Source organism: Seriola aureovittata, chromosome 23, assembly GCF_021018895.1.
Source record: "Seriola aureovittata isolate HTS-2021-v1 ecotype China chromosome 23, ASM2101889v1, whole genome shotgun sequence".
Lineage (NCBI taxonomy): Eukaryota > Metazoa > Chordata > Actinopteri > Carangiformes > Carangidae > Seriola > Seriola aureovittata.
Genome location: NC_079386.1, coordinates 2,709,001 through 2,724,219, shown reverse-complemented (window position 1 = coordinate 2,724,219; position 15,219 = coordinate 2,709,001). Strand labels below are relative to the sequence as shown.

Genomic DNA, 15,219 nt, shown 5'->3' with positions numbered 1-15,219 from the left:
CATCAGTCCAAACATCAGACACTCATAGATCTGGTTCAGAGTTACTTTACTAAGAGCTCAGTGGGTCGAGGTTTTCCCATCAGCCTAACAGTCTGACTCCAGAAGGATATCAAACAAAGAACAAGTCTTTATCCATCAGCGCTTTATTTATTAGAACAGCAGGAAGAAAACATGACATCCCAGCATCCCAACATGTGACACTAAAGATCAACAATAATCTTCCTCACACTGAAAATAACTCAAAAGACATTTAAGACATGACGAATGAGGCTCAAAACCAAAGAATGAAATTAAAGGCACATTCAGATTTTTTGTGTTCAACCAGACTCAGTTTAATCCACTATTCAAGTCTCAGTCTTACAGCTCCACATTTTAAGGAATGAGACTCTGTATGTCAGGGGTCTGATGTGTTCAGTGTGGAGCTGTTTGAACACTGGAATGGTAGAATGGTACAAACATGACCAGTCACCTCTCCATAGCTGCCTGTAGCTCCTCCCCCAAAGGACACTGATTGGTCCAAACCACAGTGGTATCAGAGGTTAACACATTTCCCCCTCACCATTTACATTAACTCTCCAGATGTGTGTGGTCATATCCACATCTGTGAACAAGCAGCAGCGGAAGCTTTAAGGGTTTACATCACAATGGAGTGTACATCATAGTGACAGCAGTGTTAATGCAGCTGCTGTATCAGTGGCTGTGTTTATGTCTGTGACTCAGTGAGTGATGGAGTAACACCATTGGTCGGCTGAGTGTTGGCTTTCTCTCATTGGCTGTTCTTTTAAATGATTTGGTGCAAACAGTTTTTATAACGTCATCAGGAGGCGTTTGATGACAAAAAAATACTTTGTCTTTATGGAGAAATGACTGATGAGACTGCAACATAAGTAAAAGTGAAGGGGTCTGAGGAATAAAGATTCTGAAAAAACATGAACATTTACCTGATATATAGATTATAGATCATCTATAGCTACATGCAGATGTCTGTCAGTGTTTCCAGTCAATCAGGTTTTAACGTCTCTTCAGTAAATTCGTCTGGAATTGAACAACAAAATAAACTAAATAGTTTCAACATGGACTAAAACTCTTTTTCCCTCCTTACAGTGTATCTGTTTTCAGGAAATCATAGGAGCCATGAAATACTGTCATGTTGCTCATTAATAAAATTGAAACTTAATAAACGCACATGTGGTGTGAGATTTGTAAGCTGGCGTTAGCATCAACAGCTGCTTACTGACCAGTCTCGCCAAGAGCTTCAGCCGTTGTTGCTGAGGTTATAAAACCCTGTGCAGTGAAAGGACTGGCTGACCAGCTAGTCAACCACTTCTTTTCTTCTACTGAAGTTTCAGTAGAAGAAAAGAAGTGGTTGAAATAAAAGCAAAACTAGAGGGTTGCTTTCCACCTCTGGAGACAGCTGCTGGTGAGTAAAGTAATGAAGTTTGATGCTGAACTCACAACGTTTCTTCTGGACTGGTGAGTAAACAGCTGCTAATGTTAACGTTAGCTATATAGCAATAGCAAAACTTACTAACAGCTCCTTTAAACACATTTTTACATCAGAGCACTGATGATAAATCTGGTCTCACTGTGGTCCAGCTTCAAGATTTAGTTCCACAGCAAAATGAAATTCAGCTCCTCACCTCCAGCTTCATGGTTCATAATGTCAGTATTATTATTTATCATATGCTCCCCAGCTGGAGACAAACAGACAACAAATGAGGAGACTGTAAAAGGCACTGACACCATGATCCAACATTTAAAACCCAAATCTAAAGAAAGTAAAACATTTTAACGTTAATAATAAATAGACACCACTAAGAATTAGAACTAAATAAACCAGTGTAAAGACTAATGAGTAAACCTGCATCACACTCACACTGAAATTCTGTCCTATTTGAAAAAAATACATCCCAGTGAACGTCAAACTGAGTGTATACAGGAAACAACCCCTCAGGTCGTCACCTGTTCTCATCTGTAAACAGACGACGAAGTCCAGCAGTTAGAAAATCACCTCAGTTTAACACAGGAAACAACAGAGGATGAAACTCAGAGTACACAGCTCATTTAAAGGAGCAGTCCAACCCTTAGCTATATCTGACCCAGAATCAGATTCAGTAGATCAACACAGAAATAGCTTCAGAACATGTTTAGCTTACCTTAGCTTAGCACAAACTCTCTCTGCCCTGGGGGACTAGCTTTCTACATAGCAACATACACTACACTGAACAGCCAAACATTCAACTGATAGTTACATGTGATGGTTGAATATTTGACTCTGACATCATCATCATCTGCAACAGATGATCATCCAGATGTTGAACCAGCTGCAGGGATTTGATCCCATTCAGACACAAGAGCATCAGTGAGGTCATAAGGTCTGGCTCACAGTCAGTGATCCAGATCATCCATAAGGTCTAGGCTCTGAGCAGCTAAGCTAGCAGGTGGAGAGTTACTCTAGTAAAATACAGACAAATGGATCCACCTGGGTTTCCTGACTCGTACAAGGACACAAGAGCTGCCATTACAAAAAAAAAAACAGTCAACGATGCTTTAATAAAACCCTAAAAATCAACAGAATCACCCAGAAAATAGCTAATAAAAGCTAATAAAATAAAATAAAATAAAATAAAAGTAAATAAATCTAATCAGTCGTTCAGTGAAATGATAAACCGGTGAAATGAAGACGGGCTTTTCTGTGATCATCTCTGCCCCACCACCACCCTCCTCACCACCATCACTCGGTCCAGGTCCGGTTGATGCAGCACGTCTCCTTCAGGCAGACGACGAGGCTCTGAAGGCCGGACAGGAGGATCAAACACTGATGGTTGTGTCTCAGTATGACCTTCGACTCCACGTCATCTGACAGGAGAAGCAGAGTCAGGAATTACTTTTTTTTTTTTTTTTTTTTTAAACTCGTCCATTCTTTGGCTGGAGCTTGAAACTGAACTCACTGCAAGTAAACAGTCACTCATCCTGACCCCCTGTATTTTATAAGTTAATTGTAACAGACCATGTCATCAACAGACACTGTGTTAAAGCCGGTCCACCTACCTGCAGTGTGCCTCCTGGACTGGCTCCAGCACTAACACCTTACACTCTCTCTTGGCTATCTTGTCCAGTGAAATGAGGGTGAGGTCAGGGGGCAGTGAGAGGGAGCTGCACACTGGAGAACCAACAGGAGGCGTGACAGCCCGACGCTCCATCACAGTGCCTGACCTGGATCAAGCACAGACACCGAGTCATGATGACAGACAAGAATGTTGAGGGTCAATCATGTTAAAGTCTGATATTTGACTTTAGCCCAGGGAGTTGTTTCTAAATGTATCATCAATTTCTGGTCAGGGTGAGGGGAGACACACAATCAACATTTGCTTTCTCTTCTGTCTTGCACAACGTTCAGTCTTAACAAAGGGATCTTGGACGCAGCTGATTGGTGCCCACAGATCCTCCGTACCTGACGTGGTGCGACCTGGACGGCTGTTGGTGGGAGAAGCTCTGAGAGCGGCCCAGGCTCTGTCTGTCCAGCAGCTCTCTGGCCGCAGAGCTGGATGACGACGGAGACTTCCTCAGTGACGAGCGAAGCCCCGCAGGAGGAGTGGACACAGCGGCCGAGAACTGGAGCTTCAGTTTCATGTGCTGGCTTAACTACAGGACAGAAGAACTTTGATTATTATTGTATGTCACAGTGCTGCTGTTGTAAACCAGAGTCACCGGTTCACATCCCGTCTGTCCATGTATTATCTGATTATATACAGATAATAGAAGACTCTGGAGAAATTTAATGAGACACTGTCATTAGTTTTATTCTTGGACAAAAATGTCAGGTCACAGTGACCTTGACCTTTGACCTTTGAGTTCTGTTCTTGTCTATTTTAGCAGTGTATTATCCATTTGTTTTTATGGTCACTGCACATCAAGAGGTGTCATGAGAAAGGAAAGGAAGGAAGGAAGGACGGAAGGAAGGAAGGAAGGACGGAATGGCGGAAGGAAGAAGGGAGGGAGGGACGAAGAAAGTAAAGAAGAAAAGGAAGAAGGACGAAAGGAAGGAAGGAAGGAAGGAAGGGAGAAAGGGAGGATATAAAGATATGATGGACAGATAAGCAATATGATGATGAGACAGACAGGTGATGAGGGACAGACAGGTGAGGAGGGACAGACAGGTGATGAGGGACAGACAGGTGTATAACCTCAAAGAGTCCGGTCCTGAGGATCTGGAAGGCCACGGTGAAGGAGAGGGTGGAGCCCTTCCTACACTGTCCCAGGTTGTTGAGAGGAGACTGACACACCACTGCTCCCACCCTGGGGTCCTGCTGACACAGACGACTGTGAGCTGAGGGGCGGAGCCAGAGAGGGAGACGTGTGTCATAATATTTATTGAAAAGTTATAAATGTCAACAAATATCTGTCAATTCTTCAGAACATAATTAATAAGAATGACTCAGTCCCACACTTTGCTTCTTTAAACACATCATACTTTACATTTTCCCCATTAAAGCGTTGTTATTAAGACTTTCCAGGAGGTTTGCATGAATTCATCTTCATCAGTCACTCCCCTAAACATGACCTGGGGTCTGTTCACTCGGTGATGAAGTGGAGGGTATGAAGTGAGACTGCGAGTCTGCTCCTCACCTTCAGAATTCCAGATCAGACGGACGGCCAGGAAGTCATGCAAGTTGTTCAGCAGGGTGTATTTGACCCAGAAGTGCTCCAGAGGCCTGACGGCACTGGGGCAGGAGGCTGTCATCACCAGCTGGGGACGATCCAGACAAATACTGGGCAGCGAGTAGCAACTGGAAATGTATCTGAGAGAAAACAAGCTGTTTTCATTTCTCCACCAGAACGTTTTCATGGAAGACTTGGTGAAACTAGCTGTGTTAATGATGTTCCAGTAAGACCAGGACCAGGACCAGGACCAGGACCAGGACCAGGACTATCACAGATCAAAACTCTTTTTCTTTGATAATTAGAAACTTTTAACAATCAAAACAATAAAAATAAAGTAAATACACAAAAACGTGTAGCATGTAGCATTTAGCATGCTGTTCATATCCTCATGCACCAGAGAGGTGTAATATAGAGTTGATACAGAGCCCAGACCAGCCCTCTTCCTAAACCAGGTTTTGTTTTTCTGGTGTATACACACAGACTGCTGACGTGAGGTTTATAAAATCAAAGGCTAACTCTGTAATCACTCTACATACGTCTCACTGATTCAACATTACAGGTGGAGGCTCCACATGTTGAACAGAAGAGGAACAGTTACCTGGTGAAAGGTAGAGCTGGAGTGTACCACTGTAACACAGCCACCAATGGGACCTCAAGACCCTGCACACGCACACGCACGCACACACACACACACACACACACACACACACACACACACACACACACACACACAATGAAGTCATTACAACACATGATTTAATCCTTTAACGACAGGTCTGGTGATATTCTTTATTTTTATTGTCAATAAACCTCATGTACAGATCAAACACTAAATGACTACTAAAAAACAGTCTGTGTATCAAAGCCTGGTCTTCTGTTTCCACAATGTTAAATCACATCAGTGAAACACACACATGTTCCCTCATCACCATGAACACACACTGTACTTTGATTTGACTCACACACACACCGTCCTGCTGCCACAAACACTACAGCGCCAAATATGGATTAATCTGCTACTGAAAACAGTCCCCAACAAAGTCACAGTTTCCTCCTGTTTAAGAAACATCTGTTAAAAACCACAGAGAGCAGCTGTTTCATTACTGAGAGTTCTTCTTTTTTTGGCTGGACCGCAACAGCAGGGTCAGCCCTATAATCTAGAATGACCCTGACTGACTGTTTCTGGTGCAAACAGGATCTATTAAAGCAGTCTACTGAGCCGCTCTGGTTTCCCGGCTGCTCGGGAACAGCAGGGAAGAGGAAGAGCACTTCCTATACACTGAGCCTCGCCTCCATTACAGCAAATAAAATACCTTCATCACATGTATCATTATTACTAAAGGAGGCAGAGGAATAACCAAACATAAGACACACAGAACAGAGAGAGCAGGAGAGAGGGAGGGAGAGAGAGAAGTCATCACTAACGAGGCTTCGTACTAACGACTATGACCAACTCTACATATCAAACAGAGGGAGTCAGACATAAAGACTTGCATCTAATAAAAGTCTGTTGCGTTCTGGAGTTGAAGTAAATAAAGACTAAACTATTGTGGATCCAGACGGAGGCTGCGCTCCGTGAGAGAGACAGAATAAGAGAGAGGCTGTCTAAGGTCCCTGTGGCCCTTTGCTGCATGTCATCTTCTCTCTCTCTCTCTCTCTCTCTCTCTCTCTCTGACTGTAATAAAGGCAAAAGCCTGAAAAAATAACTTAAAAAAAAGAAAGATATTGAGTCTCTTCTAACTTTCTCCTTGAGTGACCATGTGACAGTAAATCCAGCTGAAATCACAGCTCAGTCTTTGTCTTTCACTTATGTGTTTGGTGATTTTGTCAGACGACATCACAGTTATAAAATCAGAGGAGGTCCAGACATAAACCAGGTTTTGACCTAGTCTTGTTTTAAAAAGTTTCCTCTTGAGTAGGAACCAGTGGCTTTGAGTGTGAGATCACAGACAGGGTGGAGAGGTCAGAGAGCTGGAGGGGACTGACACAGTCTGACAGTTTTAGTCTTTTTTGGTCTTCGAGAAGAAAAATACAGAATAACACCAGCCACATGCTTGAGATATAATCATTAGGAATTCTAGCTTTAAAAGGTTTTTGATTCTCTAGTTCTTTGATTTTTTTTTTTTTTTACACATGAAATAGGAGAGAGATGAAGGCAGCTGACGTGGCCTTCATCACGTCTTCTCACCTCACTGGAGTCCTCCTCTGCTTTGTTTTGTAGCTGCAGCTGGAACAGGAAGTTCTGCTCCTCCAGGGCACTGAGCCTGCTGGGTAAACGTGATGACTCGCTGTCCATCCGATAGAATGAAGCCATGGTCACCTCAGCTGATTGGTGGCTTTAGTGGGAAGTGGAAACAAAGAGGTGAACAAGAAGAGAACAATCCAGGCAAGGGAAGGAGGGGTGTGGTGGTGGTGGTTGGGGGGGGGGGGGTGTTAATATCTGAACTAAATTTAACAACAATCCATCAATTATACTCCAGAGCATCCTCACTTTAGTCTTTGCATATGTCCCTTTACTCAAAGCCCCCCCCCACCCACCCACTGGATCAACTGATTTCTTTTACCTGAGAGTCAGTGCATGTACTTACCAGACATTATCGACAATGAGAACTGACCCATCTGGCATCATGGGGAGGTAGGAGGAGTTATAGTTAGGGAGGATCTTCACATCTCTGACACACACCTCCTCCTGAGAACTGAGGTTCAACACTAAGGAGAGACAACCATCATCTTCATCACCACCACCACCATCATCATCATCATCATCGTCAGCATGAACAACACAACAACATTAATGAACCAGATGAATGGTGAGTGATTTCCGTTTTGGCTGCTTCAGTTTCACTGTCACAGTCATGGTATCACGGAGACTCTTCCACAGAACAGAGCCGTATTTCATGTTATTAGTGAGCGAGCTGCTGCTTTACCTTTGAGAACGGTCAGGTGTTTCCCAGAGACGGTGATCTGCTGACACTGGACAGAGGGAGGTGGAAGAACGTTCAGGGTGGTGTTGACTGGGAATGGAGACAACACACAGACACAGCCACGAATGAACAGTTAATAAAACATGATCTAAAATCACAGCGTGGCCAAGTGCAACATCCAAATCACAGGAGGTCAAACTCAGCTTGTCGAAGGTAAAGTGTGTCATAATCAGGCGTTCTACACGTGAGAGGGAAGTAGCTGGTTTGGTTCAGACACAACAAACATCACATCATCGTCGTTTTTTATGTTTTACAGTAAAAATGACATTCAAATATTCATATAACAAAAGTCCTGACTCATCACAGTCACACTATCTGATAAATAATTAGACAATGTCTGCGTAACGTTCAGCTCCAGAGACAACAGTGTACATCACTACAGCTGGTCAGCAGTCACTGTAAACCTAAAATCTATTAGGACTGGTTTCTGTAAGTTAAAGCTGGTAAGTTTAAAGAACACAGGTAAGTTAAACCTTCCACTCAACTCTTGTCTGGTGTGTATGTAAGTGTGTGTACCTTGTGCCTTGAAGGTGTTCAGGTCCTGTCTGAAGGTGTGTGTTGGACTTCTGAGCTGCAGAAGAGTCAGGTAGCCATGTTCCCTCACCTCCACCTTCTCCTCCTCCTGCCTCCAAACAGTCACTATGATCTGACACACACACACACGCACACGCACGCGCGCGCACGCACGCACGCACGCACACACACACACACACACACACACACACACAGTTAGACTTCAGTTCATTAGCGGCTACTTATTCTGATTGATCACACAACCCTTAGCTGTGTACTGGTGTCCATGATTTTACTGTAGTGGATGTTCACAGTTTGAATCATGTGACTTCAGATTATGATCGTGATCCAGATTTCAGACATCCATTCAATGAGAACAGAGTTGCAGATGAAGTGATCGACAACATAATCCAGTGAATTAAATGTCAGATAAACTGAAAATACAACAGTCATGAAACAGTCGTACTCCCACAACAGTCTAATACAACCACAGATACCAACAGGTCAGGTGCCACAGTATTTATATGGTCTCTCAGTGTACACGCTCCTATCCTCCAACCCTTGTTGTCACAGTGCAGAGGCTGACCTTGGCTTTGAGTGTGTTGACTGGCAGCTTGTCCAGAGAGACGGTGAGACAGAAGATGATCTGGTTGTCCTGCACCAGAACAGACTGCAGGGGGACACAGAGGACACAATGTCATTACAGACAGAGAGCTTCACAGACTGTGAAATTAATTGGCAGACAGGTAATTATGATGAAGTGGATTAAATGGGTCAGACAGAAAATACAGAGTTCAATGGAGAAGGAACAGGAGTCGAAACACAGGAAGAGACAAGCGACTAATAACAGGAGGAGCAATGACATCACTGTTTACACACTGAGAAACAGACGGTAAGACATGATCTGATGAGACAGAGAGGGGGGCACTGACCACTGCTCACAGAGCTGCAGATTGTGGAAGGAATGAGTCCACAAACCTGGAAATTCTTTGAATTTGAATGCATGTTTGGTTAGATGAGTGAAATAAGGTCTGTGGTTAACACAAGCTCAATACATTTTCACCTTTCATTTCAGAACGTAAAATATATCAGTAAATACTCCAGTCCGGATTTCTTTAAGCTTTTACATCTTGTTTCTAACAAGCGTCTAAAGAGGTTGTCTGGGACGTTAAACATCATCATGTTGAACATGAAAACCGATCTACCCACCAGTCCGCTTTTACAGCCTCGTTGTGTTTATACGAACTGTCACTAACTGTGTGAGAGGAAAGGCTTTTGTAGAAGAGGTCAGAGCGGAATCAGTGTGTAAAGCTGCAGCAGCCTGTCAGTATCATGTGTGATGTCTGCAGTCTGGCAGGCAGACAGCACTGGAGCTGGGTTTGAGTCCCTGAAGGCATGACTACACTTTCAAGTCTGGACACAACTGGAGCAGAAAGATTACATAACAGAGGTCGCAGGCACTTGTATCAGAGAGAATCAAATAACACAGAAGAACAAAGAGCAGGGTCAGTGTGCAGAGGAAGTGTATAAATGACTGTGGTTTGGTTTCTCATCGACACAGGAACTTCCTGTCACCCTGCAGGTGGGCCAGTAGAAAGTATGGTGACGATGAGTTTGTAGTTAAAAAATGCAATATGTATCTAAACAGTAACAAAAGATGGAGTTTGGTGATGTTGTGAATTCGTGTGGGAGTTGTTGTCTTCACCACCATTGCAGTCAGCTTCTACTGGTTTTGATTCCTTCAGTGTCAGTGGTTCAGCAGGTTTTTACCTGCTGAATTATCCAGAGATCTCCTCCTCTCCACAACAAACAGACCAGCTGATTCTAACCAGTAAAAACACTGAATAACAATAACAAAACAGTTTCACTTTAAAAATCAGTGTTTCTCCAACACAGTTCTGCTGACACAGGACATCTCAAACGGTTGGGAGCTGAGCTATCTAACATTTATTCAGCTCTTTTTGTCTGATAACTAAAGATCCAGATGCCCAATGACAAAAATCCTTCACCTGGTTCAAAAATGGAAAACAACCAAGATCTAAAATCTTTACCTGCAGCTGTGTTCTGCCTTAAAAACGTACAAAGTTCCATGGAATTCTGAACTTTCCAAACATGATATCACAAAGCAGCTGTACAATACCAACAAATCCAAGGGAACTACGTCAACTGCAATGTATTCCCAGACAATGAAAAGTTCCTATAAACCTTTTGCAATACAAACAACCTGGCAAAATGACTGGAGGAATATTACACAAGCCTCAAAACCACCAAACCATTCACTTAAGATTTGTGCTTAGAACTTATTTAACACCTATAATTAGACATCGGCATAAGTTTGTTCCATCTCCTTCATGTCAGTGTATACTATACTATACTATATGTACTTTAACACTTATGATCTTGGGACTCTCTGAGGTTCAGTCCTTTTGAATTTATGATAAACACAAGAAGCTTGTGCTACAGAAAAATGGACCAGACTCAGTGAATAGCTCCCTAAGCTTAACATGTCCTATGATAACTATTAATTTAGCTATACAGACTAATGAGCAGTGATAACTAACATGTCTTTGGGGTCATCAGGTGGGAACCTCCTTTCACCAGTGTTTCGTCTAGTTGGTCCCACGACACCTCCAGGAGGCTAGACAGTGATCACTGGCGTCCCAGAGTCACTCCCCTAATGCCAGCCATCACTGCTCCTCACACCACCAATATTTTCCACAAACAACACCATCATCAACTCTGACAAAACACACTAGCAGATTAAGCAGATTCAGCAAGCAAACTCCCCTAAACAGTTGGAGAAAGTGGCGGCCATTTTGAATGAGGGAGGTAGAGTCAAGGAGAGATGCCTTTTGAGCTAAACTCTCCCCCGCCGGGTTAGGCTGTGCTCTACCAACCCCTACTCCCCCACTCTCCAAGACATCAAACAAACACCTAAACAGCCAAAGACACACTACAAACCAATTCAATACAAGCAAACAATACAGGCCACCTCACCTGGACTAACCGCATGGCCTCAAAGAGGCTCACACAGGCCACACCCCCACTTAAAAACACTTCCTCTTCCTGGATTTCTTCCTTGCTTCTCCTAAGAGTCTGTCTATCCTAAGTGCTACCCCTGCTGGGCCCCCAGCTGCCATTACTCCTTCTCATCCAAATCCACTGACTGGATCTTGCTGCCTCATCTGACATGTCCTTTACAATTTTCCTCACACTCTGTCCACTTGCTCCTAACTCCCTTACCAAAGAGACAACAGACCTTGCTACAAATCCTCTACATCCTACTTCCACTGGACAAATCCTAACTTTCCATCCTCGCTGCTCTGCTTCTGCCCCTAACTCTGCATACCTGAGCTTTTTCCTTTCATATGCTTCCTCAACTAAGGCCTCCCACGGAACAGTCAGCTCTATGAAATATACTTTCACTCTACTCCTAGACCACAAGACTATATCAGGCCTTAGCTTTGTAATAGGGTTGTCACGATACCAAATTTCTGTTTCGATACCGATACCAATATGTATTTCGATACTTTTCGATACTTTTTGTAAAAAATATTTCATTATATTATGTATTGCCTTAATGGGTTATTTAAATATTTAAAGAATGTAATTTAATTTTAAAAAAATATATTTTTTAATGTATTTATTAACCATGGACATGTTTTAGCTCTCTGTTTGCAGGCTACTGTAGGTTTACTACTGGGCTGGGAGGGGCTTTGTACTTCTTTCATTGACATTACAGTGCAGTGAACAGGTGAACAACATTATCACCTGTCGTTCTTGACTGAAGTCTCGGAACAAGTCCGCATGGTTGTCCTTTAAATGTTTCGACAGGTTTGAAGTGTTGGCTCCTTCTGCGAGACACACTTTGTAGCACCGCTTGCACTGCGGTGCCTCTGGGTTCAGTGGCTCGCCTTTATCGTTCGGTTTGAACCCGAAATATTTCCACACCGAACTTCGGGCCCCCATTTTGACCACAAGTACGGGCTTTTCTGCAGCTGCCATCTCTATCTACGGTATTTTCTTCAACCCGCTCCGTCTGTCTAAGACGCGACTTGTCGTTCCTCTTTCCTCCTCAGTCTAAGCATGCGAGTGCGCGTGGGACGCGGCTTAAATCCTCTCGGGCAACTACGTCACACTCGCTGGCCTCGCTGTGCTTAAAGAGACAGGCTCCAATTTACCAATTCATTTGCATTCAATAAAATGAAATAAAAGTACCGTTTGTTTTTAAATGCCGGTATAGTACCGTTTTCAAAACTCTAGTATCGCGGTATACCGTGCAACCCTACTTTGTAATTGCTATTTCCTGGGGAACAAGAAGCTTTCCTCCTAAATCTACCTGCATTTCCCAATCACAAGCACCTTCTAAGCTGCCTTGCCTTCTTGTTGTCTTACCAACTTTCTCTCCCTCTTGAACAAACTTGATTGCAACTTTCTTTGTTTTAGGTCCTCCTAAATTTGCCTGCCTCCGTAACTCTTCAATTCCTGCAGCTAAGCTTTTTAGAACCTGGTTATGTCGCCACGTATACCTGCCTTGCGACAGACTAACGTTACACCCTGACAGAATGTGCTTTAAAGTTGCAGTACCTGAACACAATGAACATAGTGGGTCTCCATTTACCCAGAGTTTTAGGTTCTGGGGAGTTGGCAGTACATCATAAGTTGCCCCTATCAAGAATCTAATACTACTTTCCTCCATGCTCCAGAGTTCTTTCCAGCTAAGCTTTTTCTTGTCTACACCTTCCCAATTCACCCACTGTCCCTGCTTAGCCTGGGCCACTGCCTTAGCACCCCTTAATAATTCCTCCTGTCTACGAACCTGCTCCACGACTAGCTTTTGTCTTCTCCTTGGGACCTGCTCTACTCCACACCGGTTTGCTTGGGCCAAGCCCCAAGCCTCCCCGGCCTATTTGAACATTACGCACAATCTCTGTATGCCTAAGCGTTGCTTCTGCCTCCTGCACTGCGATTCTTGGATTCCACTTTCTCCCCTTGATTGGGTTTGGAACCACCTTACTAACTGCCGCATCTTTGCTCCCAGATAACAGGAGCTCTGTCCTAACCTTGGTACATTTAAACTCCTCCAGTAGACTAGTTACTGGGAGCTGAAGTATGCCTTTCCCATACAGTGCCACTGTGCTTAAACATCTAGGAACACCTAGCCACTTCCTAATGTAAAAGCTAACTTATTTCCATAATTTCCATAATCTTCATTTTTTCCGCAGTGGATATTGGAATCTCATATACAGACAGTGGCCACATCAGCCTGGGAAATAACCCAAACTGCAGACACCACAGTTTCAACTTTCCTGGCAGCCCTGATTTATCTATTCTATCCAGTCCCTCAGCAACATCCTTCCGAAACTGCACTACCTGTTCTCCGTCATTCAAGTCTGCCCTGTACCACCTACCTAGACTCTTTACTGATTTTTCCCTAATTATTGGAATTTCCTCTTCATCTATTACAAACTTCCTATCACTTAACTTCCCTCTGCTTATTGAGATACTTCTAGACTTACTAGGCTTGATTTTCATACTAGCCCACTTTAAGTTTTTATAAAGTCTCTCAAGTACTCTTTTCATACATGGCACCGTTGTAGTTATCCACGTCATGTCATCCATGTAGGCCCTAATTGGTGTAAGGCGCATCCCATCCTGCCGCCTCTCTCCACCTACAACCCACTTAGAATCTCTAATGATTACCTCCATCGCCATTGTGAATGCCAATGGAGAAATCGTGCACCCTGCCATAATGCCTATTTCTGGTTACAAGTTATTTACTTCACTATCTGAAATTCTCAATAAGGAGATTCCATGTTGCCGCTTACTGTGTTTCCTAAATGGCAATTCTCAGGTCCCCATGTCTGTACATGTGTATGTGTACATGCTCCTTTGTTTTTGTCAACATGACTAAATAACAAATTGTTCACCAGAAATAAATGAATAAAAACTGAAAAGTAAAAATGAGGCGCACAACTAGATAAAACTAAATTTTGAACTTCTGTAAGACAAACACAACACTGACACGTGCTCAAAGATGATATGACGTCACTGCCAGGTGACCAAATGCAACGGACCGTTACTATGGTTTGGAAATTGATGGAAACATTGTAACAATGTAAGAACACAACTCAACAACATTTATAACATAGGTCGTTATATATAATATAACATAGTTTTTTTTTGGACATTAAAATGAAGAAAAGTTACAGACCATAACTTTAAGTTCTCCTAAATGTCCCAAAACATTTAAGAGCCCTGTTATATGGAGATGTGTGGACACGGGGCTAGGAGACAAACTTCTCAAACTACTCCCACCTTACCTTCACCGGTTCCCTGCCATCCTGTCGTCCACCAGTGGCCGAGGTGTTGTGATTAAGAAGCGGGCTGCACTGTCTGAAAACCCGGCTGCTCTCCGGTCTTGTTTCGCGGTTGTCTGTGGTTCCAGCCTCCCTGTCCCCGGGCCCCTCTTCCCCGCTGTCCTCGCTGCTCTGGAGGTCTGGCTCGCACTCACCGTGACTCTGCTGCCGGCTCTCGGCGACACACACACTCGCCAGAGCAGACAGAGATTCCCCCAGGTCCCTCCACGGTAAAACCCCGGAGCCGTCATCCCTCCTCACAGGGTCCCGGGACCGCAGCACCAACAGGAACTGGACAGTCTCCCCGAGGTACAGGTGACGTCTCCGGGGAAGAGTTGTGAAGTCCGCCGGGTCCGAGAGACTTGATATCGGAGCGGCAGGAAAATACATGAAGTAGTCGCAGAGTGGTTCCATCATTTCAACGGTTAAGTAACGTTAACTAGCACAAGCTAACTATTAGCCATCTGTTGCCATGTAAACAGACCGTGGGTCAGAGGTCACGACATCTTCATTTCTGTTAAAAAGACCGTGAGTCAGAGACAGGCTGACTACAACAGTCCACATATCATAACACTGTGTAAAATTGTGATTGTGTCAATCTTCTCCGCTTCACTTCCTTCATTCACAGTACACACAGGACGGTTAATGGAAACAGAGCAGTCACCAGACCAAACTAATCAATCACCAGACAACAGTGG

The 15,219-nt window shown here is 43.7% G+C and overlaps 1 protein-coding gene across 1 annotated transcript; it reads right to left on the bottom strand.

Annotated features, from left to right (window-relative positions):
- Positions 1 to 127: 127 nt before the first annotated feature.
- trappc14 (trafficking protein particle complex subunit 14) lies at positions 128 to 15,153 on the bottom strand. Its single transcript, XM_056369811.1, has 12 exons — positions 14,486 to 15,153; positions 8,749 to 8,832; positions 8,166 to 8,295; positions 7,593 to 7,679; positions 7,254 to 7,374; positions 6,854 to 7,001; positions 5,264 to 5,325; positions 4,630 to 4,802; positions 4,188 to 4,330; positions 3,455 to 3,645; positions 3,052 to 3,216; positions 128 to 2,859 (listed from the first exon to the last, which is right to left on the bottom strand). Exons 1-12 carry the CDS (start codon positions 14,936 to 14,938, stop codon positions 2,856 to 2,858), a joined length of 1,761 nt encoding a protein of 586 aa, XP_056225786.1. The 5' UTR covers positions 14,939 to 15,153; the 3' UTR covers positions 128 to 2,855.
- Between the last annotated feature and the right edge of the window lie 66 nt (positions 15,154 to 15,219).